Below are 24683 nucleotides of genomic sequence, written 5' to 3'. Positions count from 1 at the left end.
ATCCTTGCCCTCGAGTGTTTTGTTGTTGCGTTCGTTACTCTCGCCAATGATGGATGTTGTATTAACTCTGGGGTGTGGAATTAAAGCGAGTCTTTGTTCGATTGACTGCCAGCCGAATTTGAAAGGTAAAACGTGCGCGAGTGCGTGGTGACGATTACGCTTTTCGCCATATATACTCCGCGTATCCCGGTTGTAAGTGTGTAACACACAGGGGGTTGAGTTTGGGTTTGGTGGGCGTGCTTCTTTTTGGAGGGATCAATAGTGTGTGTGTGTTTGTGCGCTGAGTGTAATCGTGCTCGCGTTTTTGAGGTACAATCGCATTTTCAAGGCCAAAAAAGGCCAACGTCAAAATAGCGTGACGGGGAACTTTGATGGCCAACAGAAGAGAGCAACCCCTCCCTCCGTCGATCGTCGAAAAGTCGTCGATTGGTGTTGGGTTTTTTGCGTTTGCAACTGATCGGTTCGGAATTGTTTGTAGAAATTCTTCTCCACTCCGGAATTGCTGTGTGTACTACGCTTCAGTGCGTTTTGTGTTCGTGTTCGTGATGCTTCGATTACAAATAAATTGCTCTTCTTTTGATCATGTTTTTTATCATTTTATTCTGTTGAACTATTTTGATCTTTTTTAAGGTAAATCTCTAAAATCAATATTGAGCTTTATATATAATAGTGGCTCCCTTACAGCGCGAGCTAATCGATTATTGTTTTACACAACTTCTGTTTGCAAAGAGCAATGTTCTGCGAAGCACTTCTGCACAAAACTTGAAACCCCTCGAAGAGAAGTTCTTTGATCAGCGAGAGAGAAAGAGTTTGGCAAAGACGTCCTTCCTCCATGCTGTGCCTGTGTTTCAAGTGTTTCGCCCAGCCCACAACAGCCATGGAGTGCACGTGTAATTATAATTTGAGAGGAATTTGTAGCCTTCCGTGTACCGCCATTTGGCTCATATTTTACCTCATAAAGAGAGGGGGAAGAGATGGAATTGTGTACCGAAAACACAGCGCGTTCCGGGGGAAAGAAGTGCTTCAGAATCGCACACATTTTCTTGTGTTCAGGGATCGCCGAATGGTTGGTTCGAACTCGAGAAGAAGCATAAGCACTTCTTTGTACCATTGTACTGATGGTTACCTTTTGCTTGGTAATTATAGCTTTTCTTCTCTCTCAAGAGGTTCTGAAAAAACGGCCATTTTTCTATGCTGAAACGTTTCGCAGGAAGGAAATAGTGTGTGTGTTTTGCAGCCCTTTAAGGAGGAGGCTCAAGCTGCTGTAGGTTATTGTTTAATTACTGAGAAATTCAATTTTCTTGCTGAAGGGACACTGAACGTCTGTGATCAAATCATAACCGGTAGCATAAAATTGGTAACAATTTGTGCCACAACAAAGAACAATGAATTTCAATAGAGAAAATGTGTTCCTAAGGACACTTTGGTATGATGGTGTGTGTGGCTTCCTTTTTTTGTTGTTGTAATCAGAACGCACAGAACGTACGACAAATTGCTGTGGCTCCAGTGGTGGTCTGACAAGGGCGTGGTGAGTTGGTAATGAGTTGGTGGGAAAATTGATGAGGTAAAGTACTTCCCCATCTCATTCCCGCAACAAGAACCTCAGCGTCGATGTAGACGGAGTTGGTGTTGCAACAAAGACAAAACTCTGTGCCGTACAAAATTCTCCCATTGTCCAGTTTTATACTATACATGCGGGGGGAAGAAACCCGTGAAAGTAAAGAAGTGTTTGCCCCTTTGGAATGGCACACATACTCACAAATCGCACAAAGAACCACGAGCCATGAGGGGTATCCCAGTGAAAAAGGGCTCCAGGATCGACATGGCAGGCCAAATAAAAAAAAAACAAAAATAAAATGGATAGGCTTTGTTAGTCGAAACTGCGTGAGAATGTGAAATAAGGAGCGTTGCCCAAATCGTGCGCCGGCACGGGTGGGAAAGTCGTCCGTTCAGGATATATGGCAGGGATAAGGAATAAAGGGAAGAGGGCCGGTTGTGACTGCCAAATCACACACTCCCGAACCACGAACACCGGTGACTCATTCTGAGAGCGCGCGAAGGGTTTTCCCTGGCTCCTTACCAAGCAAAATGGAAATGAAAAAAAAAAAAAAAAACTACCCATACGAAAATAGGTCCACCCTGGGAAAGCCCAAAAAGTGTGCGAGCACGAGAGAACTGGAAGTCTTCCCTCCGTCCAGGCGGATGTGTTTGTTTGGTTGCGTTTTGCGCAAAATTCGTTCCCATTTCCCTCGCCATCCAGACGCGCATCCAGCAAATTGGGCGAATTTTCCTTTGTGAACTAAAACGCGCCAAAGCAGTTAAATCAAAGCGGGAAAACTTGCCGATGGTTCCTCCCGTCCTGCTCCAAACAAGAAACAAAAAACCGGCAACTATTTCCTATTTCCGAGCACAGGCGCCCAAGAAAGCAAGGAAGAAAAACCGGCCACAGTGGCGAATTGGTTGGGCACTCGGGGCGGGAGTTTTCTTGTACTCTGCCGAGGGGTTTTTCCCGGCAATGACTATCAACGGTTCTGGCGAGCCGCGGGAATGATTTCACTGCAGGAAGGAAAGAGATAAGACTGATTCACTTTATGGCGGGATGTTTTTTTGTGTGACCGTTTTGTGTGCACGGCTCTTTTGTCGCTAGGAATCCGTCGTGAAACACATATAGCGAGAGCGAGAGACAATGGCAATTTTCCGGCTGTCGAATGACGTCAACTGCTCTGCGCTGCCCCCCTGTGCGATGAGAGGAAAGTAGCGCGCCAATCATTATCATGCCACCAGCCTCCGGGAAAAAGGGTTCCTGTCTTCGAGCGATACACGGGTGTGTGAATGGAGAAGGAACCCTCTCAATGGAAAGTGGGAAATGGGTCTCTTTGTTAGTTTTCTTGTGAGGTTTATAGTTGAGTGCGCGCGCCCGCGCCATATAATCGGGGGCATGATGCGATGCCAAACTCGTTAAGAAGGAAAACGGTTGCCGGGCTAAGTCGTCGTCCTCTGCTGTTTTGATGATGATGAGCTAGCTGCCCGGCCTGCCTAAATCATCGAGTGTTGGGGGTGCAGGTTTCTTTGTCCTGGTCTGGACAGGAAAAGTAATGGGTGTGTTTGGGAGATTGCGTTTTTGCTCACAAAGCTGCGCGGGAGATAAAGCGAAGAAGAGGATTGTTTTTCTCTGTTGGTGAGGGATTGAAATGCATTAGTGACAGACATTGGGTTTTGTGATTAGTTTTATTCGAGAGATTCAGAGAGGAAGATGTCCTTTCCCATTCATGGGGCGTTGTACATGTTTTGCACGAAAGAGTTCGAGGTTTTGTATTTCAGGTTTTAGTAATTTTATTACTTGAATTATTTCATGTAATTTATTCTTAAATTCTCTGATGAACCTTGAGTATCATGCGCTGATCCACGAGAACGGGATTGGTCGAGGAGCTTCAGTTGAGATTTGATCGTAGGACGATTGGGATGTTAAACCATGCTGCAACGCTTACGACCACAATACACATTCATCATATTGACGATAATATCGCTTTATAATTGAAATGGTTCAGCAATAGAGTTTTCGTTATACTGCAATTTACTGCTCAAATGTAATACGTTGCTATTTCGCATCAAATTACGCTGTTGTGCGTTGCTGTAATGGGTCTTATTTCGAAAATGTATGGCTCTTGGCCAGTACCGGGAGGAGGCTGGTGTTTGTCACTAACGAAACGCATTACTCCATCAGTTTGTTTTGCCGTCGAACGCACGTTGTCAATATTATTTCAACTTCTAGAACGCGTGTGCGTGTACTGTCCCACACGTCCCAGCACCTTATCTTCCCGCTCCCGGTGTTGGTGGTGGTGCTTGGGGGCTCAGCAAATAATTGTGCAAAAGCGTGGAATAATTTTTCCGTCACGCCTGATTGACATGCGAAATGCAAGAGTGGTCTGCCGCGCGCGTCCCATCAACATGCTTCTGTACATGTATGTGTTTTAGTGTATGTTGATGTTTCATTCCGCGTATAGAAAGGGGGGGGGGGGGGGGATGGGTGAGTTGCTTCACGGTCGTTTGGAAAAATGTGTCACTTTTTGTAACATTGTAGCATGCAGCGCGTATGTATGATGGCTTTTTTTGCTGATGTTATTTTTTGCGGTTTTTTTGCATGTGTGTGTGTTGATGTCTTACAGTGTATGGCAAATGGGTTTGAAATTCGACATTTTGCTGACTACTTTCTAGCCGGCGACGGCAGTCCCATCCGGTCGTTGGCACACGAAAGGAAAGGTGAAATAATAGCATTTGGCAAATCCAATTTGGAATATCGGATTTGTACGAAAAATCTAGCCCCCCTCCCCCCACCTTACCTTCCTCCCGTTTTTGAAGCCTTCTCCACCCATCTAAGAGAGGAAGCGGTAAAAGGAGAGGGGTGTGGGCAGGGGTAAAGTGTGCCACCCACTTCACTCGAGCCACGGGCGGAATGAATTGAAAGCGTACAAATTGATACCATTCAGTGGCTTCAATCATGAACGTTGGTTGTTTTATGTAAAATGAATCCTTTTGGGTTGCTGATGATTGTTGGGGTTTTTTTTGTATGTTGTTTTTGTTTCCACATAAACTAAAAGGGATAGAGAGAGAGAGCGACCGAGCAAGAGGTAATTGACAATCACGCAGCGGACTCGTGTTACGTGTTGTTGAGATGTAGCGGGCGGGTTTTTGTGGCAGATGAGGGTGTAGATCTAACTTAATTAAACCCTATCGAATCGGTGTTCGATAAGCTCCGGTCGGGCTAGCCAGCCAGCTCTCCCAGCTCTCTTTCCGTTTGGGTGAGGGGAGGTGACGTGACGATAAAAGTTCGATCGAGTTTCCCAGCAGCAGTGACACAGTGTCGCCGTTTGTGCGGCATTTCATTTGATTGATAGATTATGCTTATCGGGTGGATAGTGTGCGGGCGGGAACGAGAGATTCAGGCAGAAGGCTTGATTGTTGTTTACCCCCAGATAGCATTGCTATCTCTGCTTTCTGCTTCAATGTAGTAAGTAAGTCGTTAATGTATTTATACGTCGATAGCAAATGGAAAGCGCCACCGAGTGAGATCGCTTTGGAGGGTGACCAATTTATAGTCCGTACATGTTTTATGCAATCGATCGGGGATTTTTTATGTTTTTAATACAAATCATTGAGTTGAGGTTGTGGTACCAAGGGTGGGTCGTGTGGCAGCAAGCAGCCAGGGGGGTCAACGTGCTGTGGGTTAATTTTCGGCACGGTTCCCAAAAGCTAATCGGACCGGTTCGTCATTTGGCAAGCGGCTGTTTAGTAAGTGGCCAAGGGTGGACAGTGTGCAGTGTTTGTAAGACGGCGTGAGACACGGTGCTTCGGCTATTTATACAGCCGGTGCACATCGAAGCATATCTTGCATAAGAAATCGGTGCGGTGTAAGATGCAAACGCTGTCTGTCGGCTGCCGAAGCAACTGTCGTCATACAATGTTGCAGTAAAAGTTGAATTATTTCGCTACTAACCATGACTAAAAGAGGCCTAAAGTTTCGAACTTGTTCTACTTATAATAAATGTACTCGATTTGCAAACGGTGAAACGAAATCATGCCGTGGAAATTGCATGTACATAACCTTGGTTTGGTGTGAAGCTTTTCCCTCGGCAGCGTGTATCGATAACAGCTGCGGATTGTTGCTTTATTACTATCACCATTATAATGCATTGTTAAGGAGACAACAAAGTTATTTTTCAGCGCGAAAAATGTTTTTATGCTGCAGAAGTGTTGGACATGACGAAGCGCCAATTACACGTATCGAGAGAGGGTGTGTGTGTCGATGGAACAAAACAGACACCCCATGGGAAGGGAAGGCCCGGGTGGCAGAAGAATCCCACTCCCAACGCAATGACCGATAGAGAGTGTGTGTGTGAGTGCTGTATTTGTGGGTTTGGGGAGTTGCTGGTGGTGGTGCTCGCTCGCTCGCATTCCTATAAAAATAACAACATATGCGATGCGCGCCCCCATCACTATATAAGTGGGGAGGGAGGGGTATGGTCGGAAAAACTGCCAAGAAGCTCGGGGTTTACACACGCACGCATTAAGCGCAGCGTGTTTGTTGCCAGGCAAGCGCGTGTGTCTGTGTGTCTTTAGTATTGATGCGTTCGGTGTTGTCTCGCGCGGTGTACCGGCGGCCGCGATGAGTGTATGATTTACGATTGTAGCGCAACGCGCTTGTTACTCGAATAAATACATAAATAACCTTTTTCCGAAAGCCCCGGGCGGAGGGGGAAATATATTCTTCAGTTGGAAATAAATCACACTATATACAAGAAGAAGGCGCACACGATGAACAAATCCGAAACAAGAGCGAAGAAGAGCGAAACAAATCCAAATCGTAAAAAGATAGCGCTGCTGCAGCAATTTTGTGTGTGTGAGAAACAATTCATAGCACAACACACACATATATTTGCGCTTCGATCCTGTTGTTTGCCTCCAAGAGGGGGTCAGGGAGCCACATTTTCCTTGCGGTGAAAACCCACCGCAATGAAAACACCCCCCATCAACCGTTGGCCGGGGTTCGCACAGATGGTTTTCAATTATCCGTTGGAAAAGCGTGAAGAAATAATAATTTCCACCGAGCAAAGGAAAAGCTCTTTTTCTTTTGGAGCTTTTGTGTGTGTTTCTTGTTTGTTTCTTCAACAAAGCAAAGGGTCCTTGGTCTTTCTGGTGCCCTTTTCAGGGTGGACAGGGCGGGAGCTTACGTTTGATGTCTCTGTGCCGGTCCCGAATGATGGCTGGAGCGGTTGCTTTTTTTCCGGTTGCATCCTCTAAATATAGAGCCGGCTTTATTTTGTATCATTTTCGGACAGTGCTACACTGCTGCCCACCATCTGATTATCGAACCGGCCGAAAAAGGAAGACTCCCGCCAAAGCAAAAGGGTTCTTTGTGTTATCGGGAATTCATTATCAGCGAAGGAAAGCAATCAACAATTTTATCCCGCCCGAGTACACACGACACCCCTCGAACGGTGGTGACCTTTTCTGTGGCGCGATTGGTGGATGGGAGGGGGGGGGGGATGCGACACATCCCCAATAATGATGATAAGGATCCTGGTTGATTATCATTAGTTATCCGGGCCGGGGATTTAGGCGCCGGTGTCCCCTTCGATTGCTTGTTTTGGCGCAAGAGAGGAGATATTGGGCCCGCTTTTATTTAAGATTTTAGAGCTTTTTGTTTTCGCTTGGACGCACATTTTTACAGACGGGGGGAAAAAGGGGTTTCCATTTAAAAAAAAGCTCCTCCAGCGGGGGCTGTAATAGGATCTTGAATGATTAGAATGAATTTATCATCCCGGGTTTGTTCGCTGGGAGAGAAAAAGGTTCATTGCTTGCAAGCACGAAGCATAAATCACTTTCGTCCATCCGCGTACCCACGGTGACCGACGAACCTGCCGACTCGAAAAAAAGGATACAAGACAAAATAACAAGGCACACCACCCCCACTCACTTACTCAATGTTTTGTCATCCCTTTGTTTCCTGGGGGGCAGCTAACGTGTCACGGGTGTGTTGCGGTGTAACAAACATGTCGAACGATTTATGGGCGCTCTGGCGTGTGAAGTCTGATTTTTAGACCCCGAGTGCTTGTTGGGTTGGGAATTGGACGCTTCTTGTGACGTCAATTTGCAGTACAGAAAGGGGAAAAGTAGTGTGCGACGGTTGAATTTATTGCATGATGGCGTTTTTTGATTAACTTTCTGATGAAATGCTGGTGAATGGTTTGAGTGAATGGGTAAAGGCCGTTGCTACACTTTTATTTTATTTGTGGAAAAGATATTCATTCCAATGTCCCCTTGTGTGATGTGATGCAGAGCAAAATCGAAATGTTGGAAGGGCAGGAAGTTCTTGCTAAAACCCTAGATGTCTGGGGAAACTAATTTCTGGAAGATTTAATCCTGGAACGAAACTGATCGGAAACATCCTTACGGACCAATGAGCTCCAAAGATACAACTGTATGTACGCTGATTCCACGTAGCCCGTAATTGAAATAGAAGTCATTGGAATATCTATTATCGAACACGCCGAACATTGAGTTCACCAAAGTTCCTGGGAATGTGATAACACTGCTTAGTGTTGCTTATGTGTCCTCATCCTACGCTTGCATGAATTTCCCTGTAAACGTTCCGATACGATACAAGAAGTTGTGTTGCCTTCAATGTCACAAAAGACAGACTGATTGTCTAACGACGAGGACTTATAGTGTCCTTGATGCGTGTGTGTGTGTGTTAGTCTGACTACTCGATAGCCTTGCTCTGCTGGTAGTGTCCGGGTGAGACCTTTGATTGACGTCGTACACACCGCATTTCCAGAGAGCGTCTTTCGATGTAAGTTCCCAGGGGAAATGGATCGGTTTGTCGAAGGCCGAGGCTGCCGATGACATCCTGCTAGAGGCAAGGTAAAGTGCAAGGTTGCGTGTGCACTTGTTGCGCAATGCATACACACAATCTACCTACAAACAAGGCAAGCTGTACATGTCAAGGCACGTGGAAGCACGAAGCAGGAAGCTGTAGAGCCCCGTCCGGAAGTGACGGGAAATTAGAGTCTGTGTTACTAACGCTAGGCATATTCGTCGAATGTTGTGCGCGCTTCGGTCAGGGTCGCACCTGGTTTTATGTGCAGCCGCAGGAGAGTTCGCCGCGGAAGGCTTGTCGATTTTCTGTGTCGATTTCTGTGGTGGTGAGAGAGGTGCAGGTGAGTGTCGGTTTGCGAGTGCAACGGAGGCAATATAAATGTAATTTGCCCCCGGTAAGAAGTCTATTTCTGTGCCCAGGGCCCTCATCAACAGTGGAAGATATCCCTTGCTCGCTAGCCACAGAGAGACAGGGGGGCAATCATAAAAGAAGGAGCAGAGAAGAAGAATAAGCGTCCAAGGGAACAAGGGACCGGCAAACGAAATGTGCACGAGGACACGAAGAACGAGAAGCGAATCCCGGCAAAACAATATTTTGTTCAATTTCCTATGAATAATTCAATATCATCGTGCGCCAGGTGACGCTGGACGGCAGTTTTCCCCAGTGCTTGGACAGGTTGTTTGTACGGACAGCTTTTCCCTTTCTTTTTTTCTGTCGTCGTTGCTTTAGGCGTGAAAGATTTTCTATTTTATCAATCAGTTTCAATGTTTTTGAGTAAAGATTTGTGATTTAGTTTTAGTTTTGTCTTTCCCTGGCCTCTCTGTGAAAGAGGTACTTTATTTCTCATTAATCTTTCTTTCACCGTTTCACAAGTCCCAACACTAATGCCATTCGCACCTACCCCGGAGGAGAGTATAAATAATTAATCTGTTTTCATCTGTTTTGCTCCATCTTTTTGCAGGTAAGGTGTGATGACGTCTGTTTTAAATTCATCAGTATTCTGCCAAGACATTGGAACACTCTCCATTGGAACTCCCGTGACTTACTGCTGATTTGAGGAACTACGGTGGTAGATAAACGCTTGTCTTGAAAGGTTTCCGAAACGGTGGGAGAGCAGGCTGTGTAAAGTTAAAGTGAGCGTGTCGATTATCGCGAGCTCATAGGGTGTAGTTTTAGGGGCGGGAGCGCGTCTTGTGAGGCACCAGAAAGCACAGTTTGGGATATTAATGAGCCCCGAGTGTCAAGCGTTGGTGCTTCAGATGATTGGGAGTCGTTTGGCACGAGTCATTCAATGCTCAGTGTAATTATTAATTGTTTTTTGCTCACCTGTAGACTGCTGGCACACGTGGGTGTGTGGCCTGTCCAATTGCCTTGTGCGGGCCCAGCAAGACATTACATTTACTGGTGCCATCGGCTGATGACTCACCGGCAACCGGCAGAGTCGAGATGGATCGCGAAAATGCGATCCTTCATTTGTCACTGTCATACGCGGCGAATGCGGCGAATGATTGGAGCAGAAGCAGCAGCAGTACACGTTCTTGCTGAGCTCATGGAGATTATGGCAATTTGATGAACCTATTTGTGTGTGCATGTTTGGAGAGCGCGAGACTCGGCGGCCCTTAACCCAAAGATACCGAACCGAAACTGCTGTGACATTGCCGCATTTATATGACTGTCGGTAGGTTGGCAGTCAATTCGGGGTGGTGTTCTTCCTTCTTTTTGTGTGCGCGCCCCGTTTCAATTTATTTTGGGCGAGTCGCCATCGCCGTCTGTGCTCATATCTGTTTGGCGTGTCTCGGCTGGGAGATGGGGCATAGTGTGCCGGGCGCGGAATGACTTGGCGGTTATTTGCATTTCGTTAGATCAGAGGAGTGAATAATCGAGACGTTTGAGTGTGCGGTTTGTGGTGGATGGTGCCAATCTATTCTAATATTACATGCGTTGTCTCATGAGGTCGCCGTGCGTCTGTTTGAAGTCGTATAGATGTGACAGATGTTAGGATCTAGCACAGATCTTGATTGCTTTGCCAGGTCGACAGGTATGACCGTGCATTCCGTGTGTGTGTATTGTGTGTTGAGACTGTGTGTGTCAACGCGATCACGGCTATCTAGAACCTAGAACCAGATCTGACACCGCCATATTGAACGAAGAACAAGTTTCTCTTGCCTGGCAGCAGATCGAAACCTTCGCGTACGGTCAGAGCTTCATCGAGTTGCTATCGCACTCCGATTTCAATAATAAACAAAAATCAGGTTTGCCTACGCAATATTGGCGCGCTGATTCCATTAGCGCTGTTGCTGGTTGCTGAGCTGCTGCCTGGTGCATCGTCTCGCTCCCGGTGCACCACTGAGCAGCGCTGATGAGCTTCGATTATAAATCCTCCGACCCTGAAGCGCGCATAAGGGCTTTCGAGGTCCGTTATTTATTCGCTGCTGACAAATGGCTGGCTCTGCAATAGTGTCGCGCATACGATAGCAACCGGTCGTCGGTGGCAGTGGTAGGGAGTGAGCTAAAAATTATCATCATGATCAGCCTTTGAATCAGGTGCAATTAGCGAAGAGAGATTGCATTGAATTTGCCTAGCGCGAGAGAGAGCGAAGGGCATTTTGTCACGTTTGACACTAACCCTGCACAGACCGGACCCACCCCGTGCTCTCAGGTCTTCGGTTCGGCGCCGAAGAGCAGCGTCAGCGGGTTGCCGGTTTACTCCGGGAGTGCAGGCCAGTGGTTAGGTGGATTGATTTTGTGTTTTTGTTTCATTGGCACTTATTGGCTCATTAGCTGTCAGCAAGAAGTGTGTGTGTTGTGGCTTTTGCTGTGAAACAGAAGTGACAGCACTACCACTGAACTACCTTGTAATAGTTAATGCTTAATGTCTCCATGGAAGTTACCTGTGTTATTGGAAATCTTTTTTCTTAACGGATGCTCCAAGATGACATGTTATTTTTATCAGTACGTTATCGTTCTTGTATACTACAGCTGGTCTTAGATACATCCCAACATCTCCAATGGTGTCTTCTTTTGTAGATCTTCAGAATTGAAAGCCTGCATCACTTCAAATCTTCTGAAGATCTTTGGACATTTGATGTGATTGAAATACTCGTCTTCGCCTTATGCTACAGAAGAGTAAAAGATCCAGATCTGTGAGCTTAATTTCAGCTCTACTACAAGAGCTCAGTATTGCATTCGCCATGAAAGATATTGGAAACACTCTGGCCACAGATAATTGCGTCGCTTAAGTAAACGGAGACGTATTGTCGGCACCGTTGATATGCGGGCTTGGTACAGTCTGAACCGTTGTCTGATCTGGTTTCCAACTTCCAAGGTCTGAAAATGGTCGTAGGCCCTAACGTGGGCGCACACAACTTGGAGAGATTCTTGCAGAGCGCACAGCAGATTGCGTTTGGGAACCGTTTGTCATTGTTGGTGCGGGGTGGTAGGTTGGTTGGTTGATGGTCGCCGTTGTTGCAGACGGGAAACGGTCGAAAACTCGTTCCTCGTTGCACACTGCGATAGCAAATTAGCTTACAGACAGTGAGCGGGAAGTGGGGAAGAAATAATGCGTGTCAAATGGCGCTCTTTTTTTTCCCGGCGCTGCACACCAGCGACAAACCAGCAGCGGCGCGCAGATGTTGTTTGTAAAATAATTTCAATAGCAGGGCGCGCGGGCACCGTTGGCTTTCAGACATGACACCGATATCTTTCACTCCGCCCTTACCCCGCTCTTTGCTCGTTCGTTCGTAGAGGAAGGAAGCGAAAAAGCAGCGCACAGCGGCACAAAAGTTCTCCGGACAGAAAGGAGAAAGCCTTTTTCCCAACGCCTCTGCTTGCGGTAGGGTTGTTGTTGTTTTTTTGCCGTTGTTGTGCACACTTGTGTGCGGAGTGAAGAATAAGCGAAAAAAAAGTGCGTTTCATTGAAACGTGATTATTTGTTCGACTAGGCTAATAAATTTATTTCACTCCGATAAGTTAATCGTACCGGTTTGCCGGCAAAAGTGCGAGAGGCGGTGGGTGGTGCGTGAGGCAAAGATGTAACTGTACCGGATGGTATGTTTCTTCTTTGTGCTCCTTTAAATTGAACCCCCCCATCGCAGGCAAGAAAGAAATATGAACATCACGTGTCTGTGCAGATTCATTCCGTCGCGATTAATTGTAACGCGGGCGCAAACGATACGCTATTGCGGAAGGGGGAGCTTCGATTGGAGGTGAACCTTCCGTGCCTTTATCTTGGGCAGCTGCCCGGTATTGTAGTTAGTGGAACTAAAGTGGGAATGTGTAAGCTACCGTTGGCTCAACGGTTGATTTATCCTCGCCAAACCCACCGTGGCGGCAAAGCGAAAGGTGCTAATAAATGTTTACCGCATTTGGGAATAGTTTAATTCCAAGCGGGCGCGCTACACTGTGAGAAGCGCTTACAGTTGCGTACGGTAAGGCTTCAGCCTTTCCGAAATTGGATGCGAGAGTGGAGTGAAATGAAAATGTATCAGATTTCAAATTTTCCATAATTCACAGAAGCATCAAAACAACATCATCAAGCACAGACACACACACAAACACCACTCCCTTTACCGCACGATGTGTGCTGAAATGTGTGTGAGTGTGCTATTTGATGCCTCACGCACAGTTATTATCTATCGTATGGAAATGTATTTTCCGCACCGCATCGGCGTTGTTGTGGCGTTGTGTTTTCGTATTTGATGCTCCAAAAATCGCATCCAATTTCGCCGAAGCCTTTATAGCGTTCGGGGAATTGATCATTTGCACCGCTATTTATCGAGCAACAAGCGAGCGTACGCTATATGAAAATGATATGGAATTATTTTAATTAAAATTACATTTCACTATGCGGGATTGCTACAAAGCCTCGTATGTGTAAGCTTTCTGTGCTTATGTGCTTAAAGAATCATTAAAATAATGTATTGAATGGCTGGTGCGATCGTGCCTTTGACATTGACAGATAGCGTTTGACAGGTATCGCGCACGCACAAATGTCAATACTTTTCCACACAGCACGCGCGTCGTCAACAACCTTCCGCAGCTGCAGGTGGTTAATGTGGAAGGGTACTGGAGGCGCCGATTCCACGACGACGAGTGGTGGCCTCTATCATCGAATGGGTGCCCTCGTCTGACGGCACTAATGCTGGTAAAACGAGATCCGATCTGAAGGAAAACCAGTCAGTCGCCGCTGTTCCCTTTGGGGCTCTATCGGTGGATTCTTAGTTGGCGCAGCGGTCCTATATCACGCGGATTAATTATCGGTAAACTTTTGCTTCGTTAATAGCACCAAAACCAAATGTCGCCTGTCTGAGGCGTGATCCTACGGTTGGGTAGCGTAAAAACTGAAAAGGTTTAAGTGTGCTGTTGGTTTAAAATGATTCATTCTCATCTAAAGTGCTGCGTACACATGCGCCTTACAATATATCTTGCAACTTAAGAGCATAATCGATTTATCTAACACCAATTCCACTGTGTTCGATTCAACTTTGGTGCAAATAATTTAATAAAATACACACACACACGGGCAGCGGCGTAAATGCTTTACGCCATGTTTTCTTTCACCTCGCGCTTCACCTTTAAAAAAACCGCTGCCGGAAATAGCAAAGGTATTTTCCCTTCCCGAGAAATGATGCTTTTCCGGTTTGGGTGTTATTCTTTTGCCATTCTCCTGTTCTTTCGCACTGTACGCATGTGTGTGCGAGTGCGTCGTCTGCTTTTATTCGTTGGAAGTTATTATTTTTAACCTCGGTTCGTTATATTGGCAGCAGCAGCAGCAGCAGCAGGCACAGCACCATCCGTCAAGGGCACATTGAAGGGATCGTGCGTTTTGTTAGCGCGTTTTGAGTTTCAAAAGAATTACCTTTTCTTAGATTCCCAAGTGTCATTATGTAGCGATTTCTAAGTGGGAAACCGTTCTCCCTTTCTGGGTGGATGATTTCCCAAACATTATGGTGTGTGTTTGTGTGCTGTCGTAGCGCTGCTGGAGGTTCCACACTGGCAGGTTTTCTGCTGTACAGTGCTGTGGATTTTGTGAGGTGGCATTCCAAAAGCAGTCTTACTAAATCGGTTCGTTACACGCAACGCCCGAATTGGCAAATTTTCACCCCAAGAGAGACGATGGCAGGGCTGTGTGTATTTATACTGTCGGACGTCATCGTCGGCGCGGTGTAATGTAAACCTTGGATAAAATATTACATTTGAAGCGAATCAAGTAATAAGACCAAGGAAGGGGAAAGAGTGAAAGAGGAAAAAGCCTCTGCACAGAGAGAGAAGGAAGAGAGAAAGAGAACTACCAATCTGAAGCGGCCCTTACTCGGGGTGTTTGTCCTTTGCGGATTTCTTTGGAAGCTTTTCCTTTCGTTCGCGGGCGATGCCTGCCTTTTCCTCCCATTTCACAAGTCAAACTTCCGCTCGCCTCATCAATCTATTCTTTTCTTGTCGTGCAAATCAAATAACGATGATCCCCCCACCTAACTCCATACCACCTCTTTCTTTGGTCCCGTTGAGAAGGAAACTGTTAGTTACAGGGTGGAATAAACGAAAACTGACATTTCCACGAAAAAGTTTGTAACGCGTGCGGCTCTCTGCGTCAGTTCTCTGCGTCAAGTCTTAATCATGTTTGAGCGCGGCACCGTGCAAATCCCGGACTAGCAGACACACTCACACACAGCTCGTTCAGGTGGCGCTTTTATCGTGGAGAGAAGCGAAGACATCTTGTGCAAACAATAGCAAAAGGCGGAAAGATAGATGTGTGTTATTGTGTGCCCTAATACACAGCGAGCAGACTGTCTGGAACACACACGGGTGGTAGTAGTCGAAGTAGCAGCGGGCACCGTCTCCGTCATCATCGTCCGTCTGTTGGTGGAAGCAAATGTTTGTCGGGGCCTTGCAAAATTGTTTTTTCCTTGCCTCAGTGGGGATGACCTTGGTGTAGGAGGTGGAATGGGTGAACTTGGGAACATTTTCTATTCTAGTCATACGTGCGTGTGTGTGTGTTGTGGTGGGGAAGGGAACAGGAACGTCGGAAGCTTTAGCGTGCCACAGTCCACACCTCTCTTTGCGCGCGTCCCTTTCGCTTCGCTTACTTATCTTTTATCAATATTTCTCCTATAATCGATCGAGCCGCAGAGTTCTTCGCAACAATGCGCTATTTTTGCGCACCAACGATGGAACCATTGTGCTGGCTTGCCTTGCCTTGTCCTGGCTGGTATTGGGATAGTCAAAGCACTCTGTATCGGACAGAAAGGGACATGATGATACTTCGTCTAAGAGAGGGTAGAGGACATTGGTCGCTTTTCTGCAAAACCTGGGTTGTTGTCTAGGCACCGTTTTCGCAGTTGCTCAAGATACAATCACACACTCACGTGCTTTTTTCTTGCGTGCGAGTTCGATGCCATTATGCTTTTGATGAGGCTTGATGCAAAAATAGGCGTCCTTTCTTGTGGGCTGTCATGATAAGACGTTAATTGAGATGGATCTTCGTGCTTTGATAATGCAAAAGTATCTATTTATAAGATGCGTACGATACACTGCTGCTGGTGGTGTACATTGTAAGAGAAGCTGGAATTATGACGTCCACACGACGGGGTAGAAGATCCTTGAAGTCTGTTGACCTATAAAGAGAATCATCTTGGTTCCGTAGTAACATGTTTGCCTTGTACTAGCTCGGTACTTAAAATGCCCTTCCCGCGTTTGTAGTCATTTTGATTTCAAATCCCACTACCGGCGAAGATCATTTCGTGTTGTAACCGATTTTGTGACAATTTTCGCTTTCCAGCACGTGTGCGTTGGTGCCGTTTGGGGTTGAGTTGGAGTTTATGATGCTTGAAAATTACGAGCACGATTTTAATGATTTTCCACAACAATATCGCACTATAAAACAGTTCCGCTGGGTGTGTCGTTAAACGTCCCCCGCGTGTGACGGCACCACAGAACCATCTTCTCTGCACGCCATGATGCTACATTCTTTGGCCGCATTTTATTACAAAGTAAGACGGAAATGTTGGCTTTGTGTAAGACTGTGTTTTGCCTCACTACAATACACACGTCCCTCTCAACGCACAAAAAAGACACTGTTTGGTATATTCTTGCAATAATTGCACACAAAAAACTGTTCCAGTAAACTGTATCAAACTCGCTGATACGTACGGTTTAATTTCGCCCTAACGCGCGAGCCTTTTTTCGCCTTTGGCTTGCCGTTTGATTGAAGGGTCTCGTCGTCGTCGCCCCCTTGGGGGCAAGGGGAAGCAGCAGGCACAACATTTTGCTGATATTTGGAATATTTTTTTTGCACTGCTGTTGTCTGCCCCTCTTCGTGATTCGATTTATTATCACCTCCCTTTTTTGTGTGTCCGTGCGTCGTGCGTTGTGTCTCATCCAGCCCATTTTGCCCATGTAACGGTTATGATTATTTGGCTGTTTGCTTTTCCCCACCGGCGCAGTTTGGTCCCGTAGTATACAGGGGAGGGTACACACACGCGGCATCGTAAGAGGTGGCATTTACGTATACGTGTGTGTGTGTGTGCATGTGGTTTATGATGCGACGCGATATAGTTTTGCTCGCATGGCCGAACGTCGAAATTGCGCCGCAATTGCCAGAGGTCATTAGAAAACGGTGCGAGTTGTGGTGGGGGCTGGGGCATTGCAGGCAGGGGCGGCGGGTGCTCCACAATCGGAATGGCTTTTCTGCATCGACAACATCGTCCTCACTGACGTCTGTGTGTTTGACTCTGCGGTGGGAAGGTGGTGAAGGGTGGTGATGGTGATAAGATTCATGCTTCATAAGCATACAGGTTTTTTTTTTTCGTCCACCAACAAATGACAGCCGGCGTTGACACACACACAGCCGGTGATTTCGAAAGCGACAACAGGCGCCCTGGAAGGCTTTTACACACATGTATATATTTCTAGTATATCGGTGGGATTTAGGAGACGGACGATAATTCTTTTTATATGTCAATGGCGTATGTTCGTATTACAATCTGTTTGGGGAAAGGGTGCTGCCCACAGAACCAAGCCGAATGAAAACGGCAACTCGGAATCGGAAAAGGGCATTAAGCAAAATAAAATAAATTGGACGGGTTTTGGTTGTTGGGTTGATGCTGTTGTTATCCTACCCGTTGAATCCGCGCCCGTGAGAAGAAGGTGTCTCCCTTCCGATTCCGGCGTGTCTGTGCAGGGGTTGGCCTTTCTGCGTTGGCCTACTTTTTCGCTGATCGCACACAATTTTGCCCCTTTCTGAACTCAGCTTGGAGAAAGGTCGTCCCAGGGAGGTGATCGTAGTCACAGTCGCGATTTTTTTTTATTTGTGTGCTGTGCTGAAGAACCGGTTCTGCTTTCCGGTCAGAATAGCATGCGTTTCGGTAAAGATTTACAGTGTGTGGTGCACTAAAACGCCACAAGACAGTGTGAAAACTGTGCGCTGAGAAAAGGCTGCATCCCGTGTCCGGATGTGTGTGGATTGAAATTTCCTTTTAATTGCCAGCCCCACACATTCCTCTCCCTGCGCCCGCCGCCGTGTCTTCTTTTGCCCATTCGCCACCGGATGTACCGTCGGCAGGTCGTTTTTGTGCAGGTGACGATTTGCGACTTCCTTCCTACAGCTGCTGGGTAAGCAATTTCTTCACAGTTTTAAGTACAATTTTGCTAGGGTCTCATGCCGTAAAAGGCTCTCTCTCTCGTGCTTCATATTATGCTGCTGGTTGCCTCTTCGCCCCACAGCATGATGTTTTGATTGACACCGGCGCAATGTCTTTGGGGCTCCCCTTGTATGTCCCGTACCGTTACGCGGTTGGGAGGAAAAAAAACACCCGGAGCCAGATGTGCTTGGTGTTGCTATTATTGTTTGTTTGCTGCAAAACAGAAATCAGACGGTAGTTGCGTTATGCTGCTGCTGCTGCTACCTCAACACCCGCTTAATGCTTTCAATGCGCCGCCGCCTCAAAACTGCTGCTACTTGTCACTTTATCGGTAGAAAGTGGCGAGCGCCGCCGCATGAGATGTGAACGCGTGTGCAATAGACAGCCAGCCAGCGTTGGTTACAATTTGTTACCGCATTCCGCGTCACCATTAAAATCGCAAGCGCGCGCAGACCACTTTCTCAGCTTTCCGTTTGCGCGTTTGCGTGGAAAAATGTGAAAATGTGTGGCGTTTTTTTTTTTTTTCGTAGGGTTTGTTTGTGTTCCATTGCGAACGATAATCCATGGGGGGGGGGGGGATCAGTTTTCCAAAGTTAAATCAACTAATTATGCTTCACAGCTAATATGAGCTCGTTATGGAACGTTATGTAACTGTCAGAACGGTTTCCTTCGCCAAGAGAGACGCTGACGGTCATGGATTGATTGATTTTCCCATGGGAAAATAGATAGTCATCAATCGAAAGGCTGGGGGGAAAATCCAATGATTGATGGTGCCGAAGAATAGAAGGGGATAGAAGTCGCCGAGGCTGTTCTTTCGCTCCGAATCTAAAGTCATTGATATTCTGGGGGGATTTAATCAGCTTGAAGATGGCAAAGCCAGAAGCGTAGCCACGATCATCCAGCAAGTAATATGAATTTCTTATGCAAATCAACAAACAACAATCATCGTCTAGATTGCCCTTTGTTTACGAAAAGCTGCTTCCTTTTCTTCCCTTTCTGCCTTCGAAATCATACTGCAGATGGTCGGCGTATGATCGACACAAGATGTGAACTCTGCTGCGAATGCATCCGCGTTACCCATTGCTCTTTTGACACGACGACCCGTTAGATATCCTTCAAAAACGATTCGCGAAGCAAATATGGGCCTAGGAACGTCTCTCCTAGGGTATATTAAAAGACAAACATCAACAGCGAGCGCTGCCTTCTTCTCTCTTTGCCACCTATTTGGACTGGTTTTGGCGCGTCACAAACGCGCTTCCCTCTTTTTTTTTCGCTGTCAACATCATCGGCGTGTGTGTGTTTGTGTGTGGGATGGGGCCCGATTTGCGTCACAGGCGGGGTTTCGATTTTATAAATAAACCAATTTTTCCACCCAACTTTGTGTTACCATTTGCTTTGACTTATGGCTGGCGGTGGTTGGTTGGCTGCTACTGCGGAGGGATAAATATTTCACCCATTTCCACCCGTTGCACAGTTCTAGGCACGAATGGCAGTAGAATGGTTTGCGCTGGATGGGTTTATGTAATTTAATTGAATCAATACGACCTGGGAGATTAAAAGCAGGGAAATTGTGTATTGATTCTTAAGGAGTAGGGTTAATTCAATTATGAAAAAGTGTTTGTAAAAGTAACAGTAACTATCTGGTGCATGTCCTCCTGAATGGTGTGCTACTGCCTCGACCGGTTGGTTCTAGAGAGGTCCGCTAGAACTTGTTTTGGTGTACGAAAAAGGTTACCAACAATTCCCAATGTTGTCCACCCTTCGAAGCAGCGGAACAACAGGTTTAACGTGGAAAGAAGAACAACAACAACACACACAAAAACAGACATGAAAAAGGAGGGAAAGGATTGCATGACAGCATAGTTTAAAATTGTGTTTCCAGTAAAACGGGTTTTAATGACACATTCCCCTTATCGGGCAGCAAGTGGAACGTAAAAAAGCAACGAAATGTGATAGTTAATTCTCGTGCTCCTTTTTTATATCTGTGTTTCTTCTGTGTGTTGTGTGTTTGTATAATGTGCTGTAAGCTCCGAATCAGCAGTAAGTGCGGGGCAATACAAAAAAATGCTCCACCCTCCTCTCCCATATGTAGAACGCCCTTGTGGGTGTGTGTGTGTGCGCTCTAATCATGATTCGAATTGTGTTATAAATTCTAATGAGGTGATGTAACGCCGTTTCTGTTTGTTTCCTTTACGCAGCAGAGGGCGTTTGTGGTTGCGGTGAGTGTGGTGCAACCAGTGGCGGCGGCGGCGGCGGCGGCGGCGTACCGAGCGGCAGCAGCGGCACGGTTGCAACTTCCGGGGCTATGGGTGCCCCGTCCAACGGCTCCAAGACGGCACATTCAAAGGTTGCAACCGGAGGAGGTCATGCCAACACGCAGACCTCCAGCAAGCGTTCCAGCAGCGGTGCCGACGGTGACTACCAGCTGGTACAGCACGAGGTGCTGTACTCCCTCTCCGCCCAGTATGAGGTAAGTGTGAAACAGTGAAAAGGATTCTATATTGAAGGGTATTTTATGCTTACAATGATTTATATGTTACGAAAAACGCATCCATTGGCCCTGTTCGGGGGACATAATGGTAAAATGATGCCTTAAAAATGTTGCTTCAACGAACTATAGCCCTCCGTACAAGAGATTGTTTGGGGGCTTTAGCTAAAATAATTACTGTATAACAGTTTTATAACAGTTTGGCACTGTAATTAGTTGCTCCTCACAGAAGATTTCACGCGCATAAACGGTTCCTAGACCGAAATTAAGCCCAAAAGCATTGTACCTGAGCTGGTAATTAGCTGTCGTCGGTACAAGCGTCGTTTCCTTCAACTACATCTACGCTTAACTGTACACCTTGCTTTGCCCTGACGCTGAAGCAGGCTTTGGCCGTAGCTCTGTGGGGTTGTGTGTGATTATTGTTTCGCGTTCTGACAGGAACGTTAGCAACTTTTCCGCTCCAAACTTTTTGCGCGCCTATGGTGCCACTTTGTAGGTTAATGAATGTTTGTGCAAATTATTACGCTTTTTCCCTCCCCGAAAAACACTGCTCGTTCTGCTGCTGCTGCTGCTGACTACTGTGACCGACGAGAAGTTGTTCTGTTTGTTTGCCGTAGCTTTCTCCCCTCTTTCTCGGATGTTGTTGCTGGATTACTTCACACACGCTCTCTGCCGTCTTCTTGTGCTTCTTGGCTTACGATCTGGCAAGAAATTATTGTTAAAGCGAAAATACACAACACAGTGGCTCAGAATATTTGGTTCGTGATAATTGTTTTCGCAAAGCGTCCATTGCTTGCAGCTAGTTGAACAAGACAAGAAGCCACTCGTCCTCGCCGTCGGAGTCGTAAATCAGTGCCCGGGCCACGAATGACTGACGGCTATTAAACGCGTTGTGTCCGTCTTTGCCCGTGAGTCCAGCATGTACGTGGTTGTGTGTGTTTTAGTGTCGTTGGCAGGTTAGAGAAATCGACAGCGCCTTTCTGAGGGGCGAAAGAGTGGAAGAGGGAAGTTTTGTCCTCGCGCCGTCCGTCGCCGCGGAGGACACGCTGTGTGGACGTTTTGTGAATGCCTTTTTCGGAAGGCTTTTTCGCCGGGGTGTGGTTGCGCGTGTGTCGGTGGAATTAACGGCACGGCTCGCTTGAATCTCTAGCACGCGTTGGGGTATGCAAGCCAAATGGACCTTAGGGCGTTGTGTTTGTCCTTCCAAGAGGTGTACCTCGCGTTTTATGCGTTCGTCGTTTGTGACGTTCCTTGGAGTTGCTGTTTCAAACAGGTCCTTTGGCGAAATAGCATTTGGCTTGGAATTCACCAACATAACAAGGACGTACTCTTTTTCTTTCTGCTCCAAACTCCAAAAACCACAAACTTCACATCATTTGCACAGAAGCCAATTTCTGTGTGTGTGTGGCCAAGGGTTATTGGAGACTCACTGGTTTTGTGTGAGGTCGATTTTTGGTGCGGCTTTCTAAAATTAGACAACGTACGTGTTTTGTGTGCTTGTGTGTGTGTCTGTTTGTAGTGCCGCGTCGTGTCCCCCACGTGGCGTGAGGGTCACTTTTCCACTCGTGCTGTTGGTGGGTGAAATAGCTCGTTACTTGTTTTTTTCTATGTTATTTATGCACAAACGGTGAAAGAACTTAATGCTCTACCAGCACCTGCCCCACGCGTGAACCTTGGAAGGGGGTGCGGGATAGGAAGAACAAAATACCCGAAGCAAGTCGTGTCGGTGGCGATTGTTTAATTAATCTGGGGAATGGTTTTTCCTGTGCTTGAAGCAGTAACACACACATACACACATTAAGACAGGTCTCGGCTGCTAGTCTAGCAAGCAAGCGTGATTGTGCCGGCAGCCCGCTTTGTCGATAAAAACCCCCGACAGAAGAGGGAAATGTGGCGCCCGGGCACTAGAAAAGATAACGGAAAGCAGCGCACTGGTTGCAGTTAAAACCAGAGGGCGCAAAAACCAACCTCGGGAAGCTCGTCGCCGCTCTTGCGTACCACAACAAGCACAGATCTGTATAATAACTGTCTCTGGCTGCGAACGGTAAATGCTCTTGCACCTTTGGTGTGTCCGTTCATGTGTGATGGGCTTCTCTTCTTCCTGTATTCCTCAAAAACGCCTCGACGACCTCTCAGGCAAAAGCTCTCGTCCCAAAAAGGGAGCAGCGCCATGGCAAGAGCCTGCTGCAATATCAATAATACAAAAACAAACAACCATTATGATAAAAGAAAGAGAAAACCCGCTGGCTGACGCAAATTGCAACGTTCATTGCCCTCGCTTCGTGTGGAGTGTAGACCACACGCCTCCCATTCCGTTGTTATCCGAGGAATGGCTGTAGAATAACCGAAGGGCAGCAGCAGCTCGTTTTGTTGATGGTGTGGCGTTGGGGAGCATATTGGGGCGAAGGGGACGAAGGACCGAGAAGGACAGAAGGCTCCGGATGCAATCGTTGCTGTCGTTGTCATCATTTAATAGTGGTTAGAGAGACGCAAAAGGGTGACCAACGACGGCACTACACTGTCCCTGGAGGAAAGGGTGTGTAGCACACTTGGTCGCGCAGTGTTGTGCCTTTTATGATGCCAAGTGTATTAGAGCGGGCGCGCGTTTTATGTTGCACTGCGCTCGACCTTGGGTGTGTCTGTGTCTTCGTATGTGTGTGTTTAATGTTAGAAGCCATGTTGTCTCGCACTCTGCAGAGTGCAAAGAAACAGTAACGTACACCGGATACACACTCACAGAATGTAGCCCTCTGAAGAAATTGGCTCCGGTCTCTCAATCAGCTACCAAATGTTGTACGCATTTCACTCATAAAACGGTGGCTGCGCATTCATAAACCCTCTAACATATTGGTAGGAGTATCCCTTGCACACACTATGCAGATGACTGACTGGGTTGTGTAAATAAAGGCAGCACAAAGTTTCATTATCAAGATGTATGCGTTTGGGCGAACTTTTCCTTTTTCCCATTCGAGTAACGCAAGACGCCCGGGTTTTTTGCTAATTCAGCCACTCAATGATTTGTCGCCGAGTCGGCAAACTTTTGGGGCCGGATTTGGTAATCGAAAGTGTCCTCCAGACATACTAAAGAGCCACCTTGAGCGTCGGCAATATAGATTGTTGAGGGTCCGATAATAGAGAACTGCTGGCTGAGGGGCTACTGTTTTCGGGTTGTGTTCTTGGGCCGCCGCCGGCCCGGCAAGAGTTAAGTGTTGCACGACACGGCAAAGAAATCCCTAACGCCTTTCCTTTCTTCCCATTCTCCCCATCGTGTTAAATTTGCCAGACATAAAATGACGAGGCGACGAGGCTACCGGGACTAAACTGCTCAACCTTTCCCCTCGGAGCAGCAGTCGAGTCCCCAAAGCAGTCTGCCCCATAATCTGTAGGATTTAGCGTCGTCGTCTCGGCCGTGACGGTAAAGGCTTTCGGGGTTCGGTGGCAAGAGGGTTTGTCTTTAGGAAAATGCTGGACGCGAAACTGGATATGCGTTCCTTTCTGTTTCGCTCTTTCGTTTTTCCGGTCCCGGGGCTCGCAGGAGAAAACTAGAATGTGTCCGGCTGCAGGGGTTTTGCAAATAAGAAAGCGATATCGATACCTTTGCATAAGAAATCCGACTACGACGACGGTCCGGTGGTCGAGGAGGACATTGGTCTTGTCGAGGGTTCGATCGAGGAAAAGGGATGTAGGAGCTATGAGTCGATATGCTTCAATATGGCCATTGTCAGATTGGCATCATACACTCCGAAGTCAACGAGGGAGAGGTTGGGGTATTGTGGTTGCGGGCCTGTGCGATACTTCAGATATGCATCTGTGGTCATCAGTGTCGTCGGTTAGTAAGTTTGTCTCAGCCCGGTTTGGTAAGAGGAAACCTTGGAAATAAACATTGGGGTATGCTCTGAAGATACATCTTCCTGTCCTTCCTGTTGGTTCTCTCTCTACCTCCGTCTCTCTTCGTCTTCTAATGCCTGTATAACGCAACATCTTCATCAGATTTTTCTGATTTAAGTGCCGAAGATATCCAATCTCTCGGTCTATGCTCTATCCGGTGTCTAAGCTTACATCTTCACGAGAAGGTTGATAGAACACGAAGCCAGACGGGGATTGAAAAGTGTTGATAGAAAGATTCAGTAATCAGAAATAAAGCGAGGTTATGAAATTCAGGAACTTCAATACTTGGAGTCTA

At 46.9% G+C, this 24683-nt stretch overlaps 2 protein-coding genes across 10 annotated transcripts in view; one reads left to right on the top strand and one right to left on the bottom strand.

The window, feature by feature from the left end:
• LOC120951178 (clavesin-1-like) overlaps positions 1 to 24683 on the bottom strand; it is a 194449-nt gene that overhangs the window by 71161 nt on the left and 98605 nt on the right. The window lies entirely within an intron of this gene.
• Positions 1 to 24683, top strand: part of LOC120950952 (homeodomain-interacting protein kinase 2-like) — a 68138-nt gene that overhangs the window by 20361 nt on the left and 23094 nt on the right. For 7 of the 9 annotated variants that reach the window (XM_040369387.2, XM_040369388.2, XM_049605443.1 and 4 more), the window contains one exon: positions 20211 to 20482. In XM_040369387.2, coding sequence (XP_040225321.2) covers positions 20318 to 20482 — 165 coding nt within the window. In that variant the 5' untranslated portion in view covers positions 20211 to 20317. Of the gene's footprint in view, positions 1 to 20210; positions 20483 to 24683 lie in introns of those variants that run through there. The other 2 variants (XM_040369383.2, XM_040369389.2) reach the window with 1 other exon arrangement.

Source organism: Anopheles coluzzii, chromosome 2 (genome assembly GCF_943734685.1).
Source record: "Anopheles coluzzii chromosome 2, AcolN3, whole genome shotgun sequence".
NCBI classification, from domain to species: Eukaryota; Metazoa; Arthropoda; class Insecta; order Diptera; family Culicidae; genus Anopheles; species Anopheles coluzzii.
This window is presented reverse-complemented; position numbering and strand designations above follow the sequence as displayed.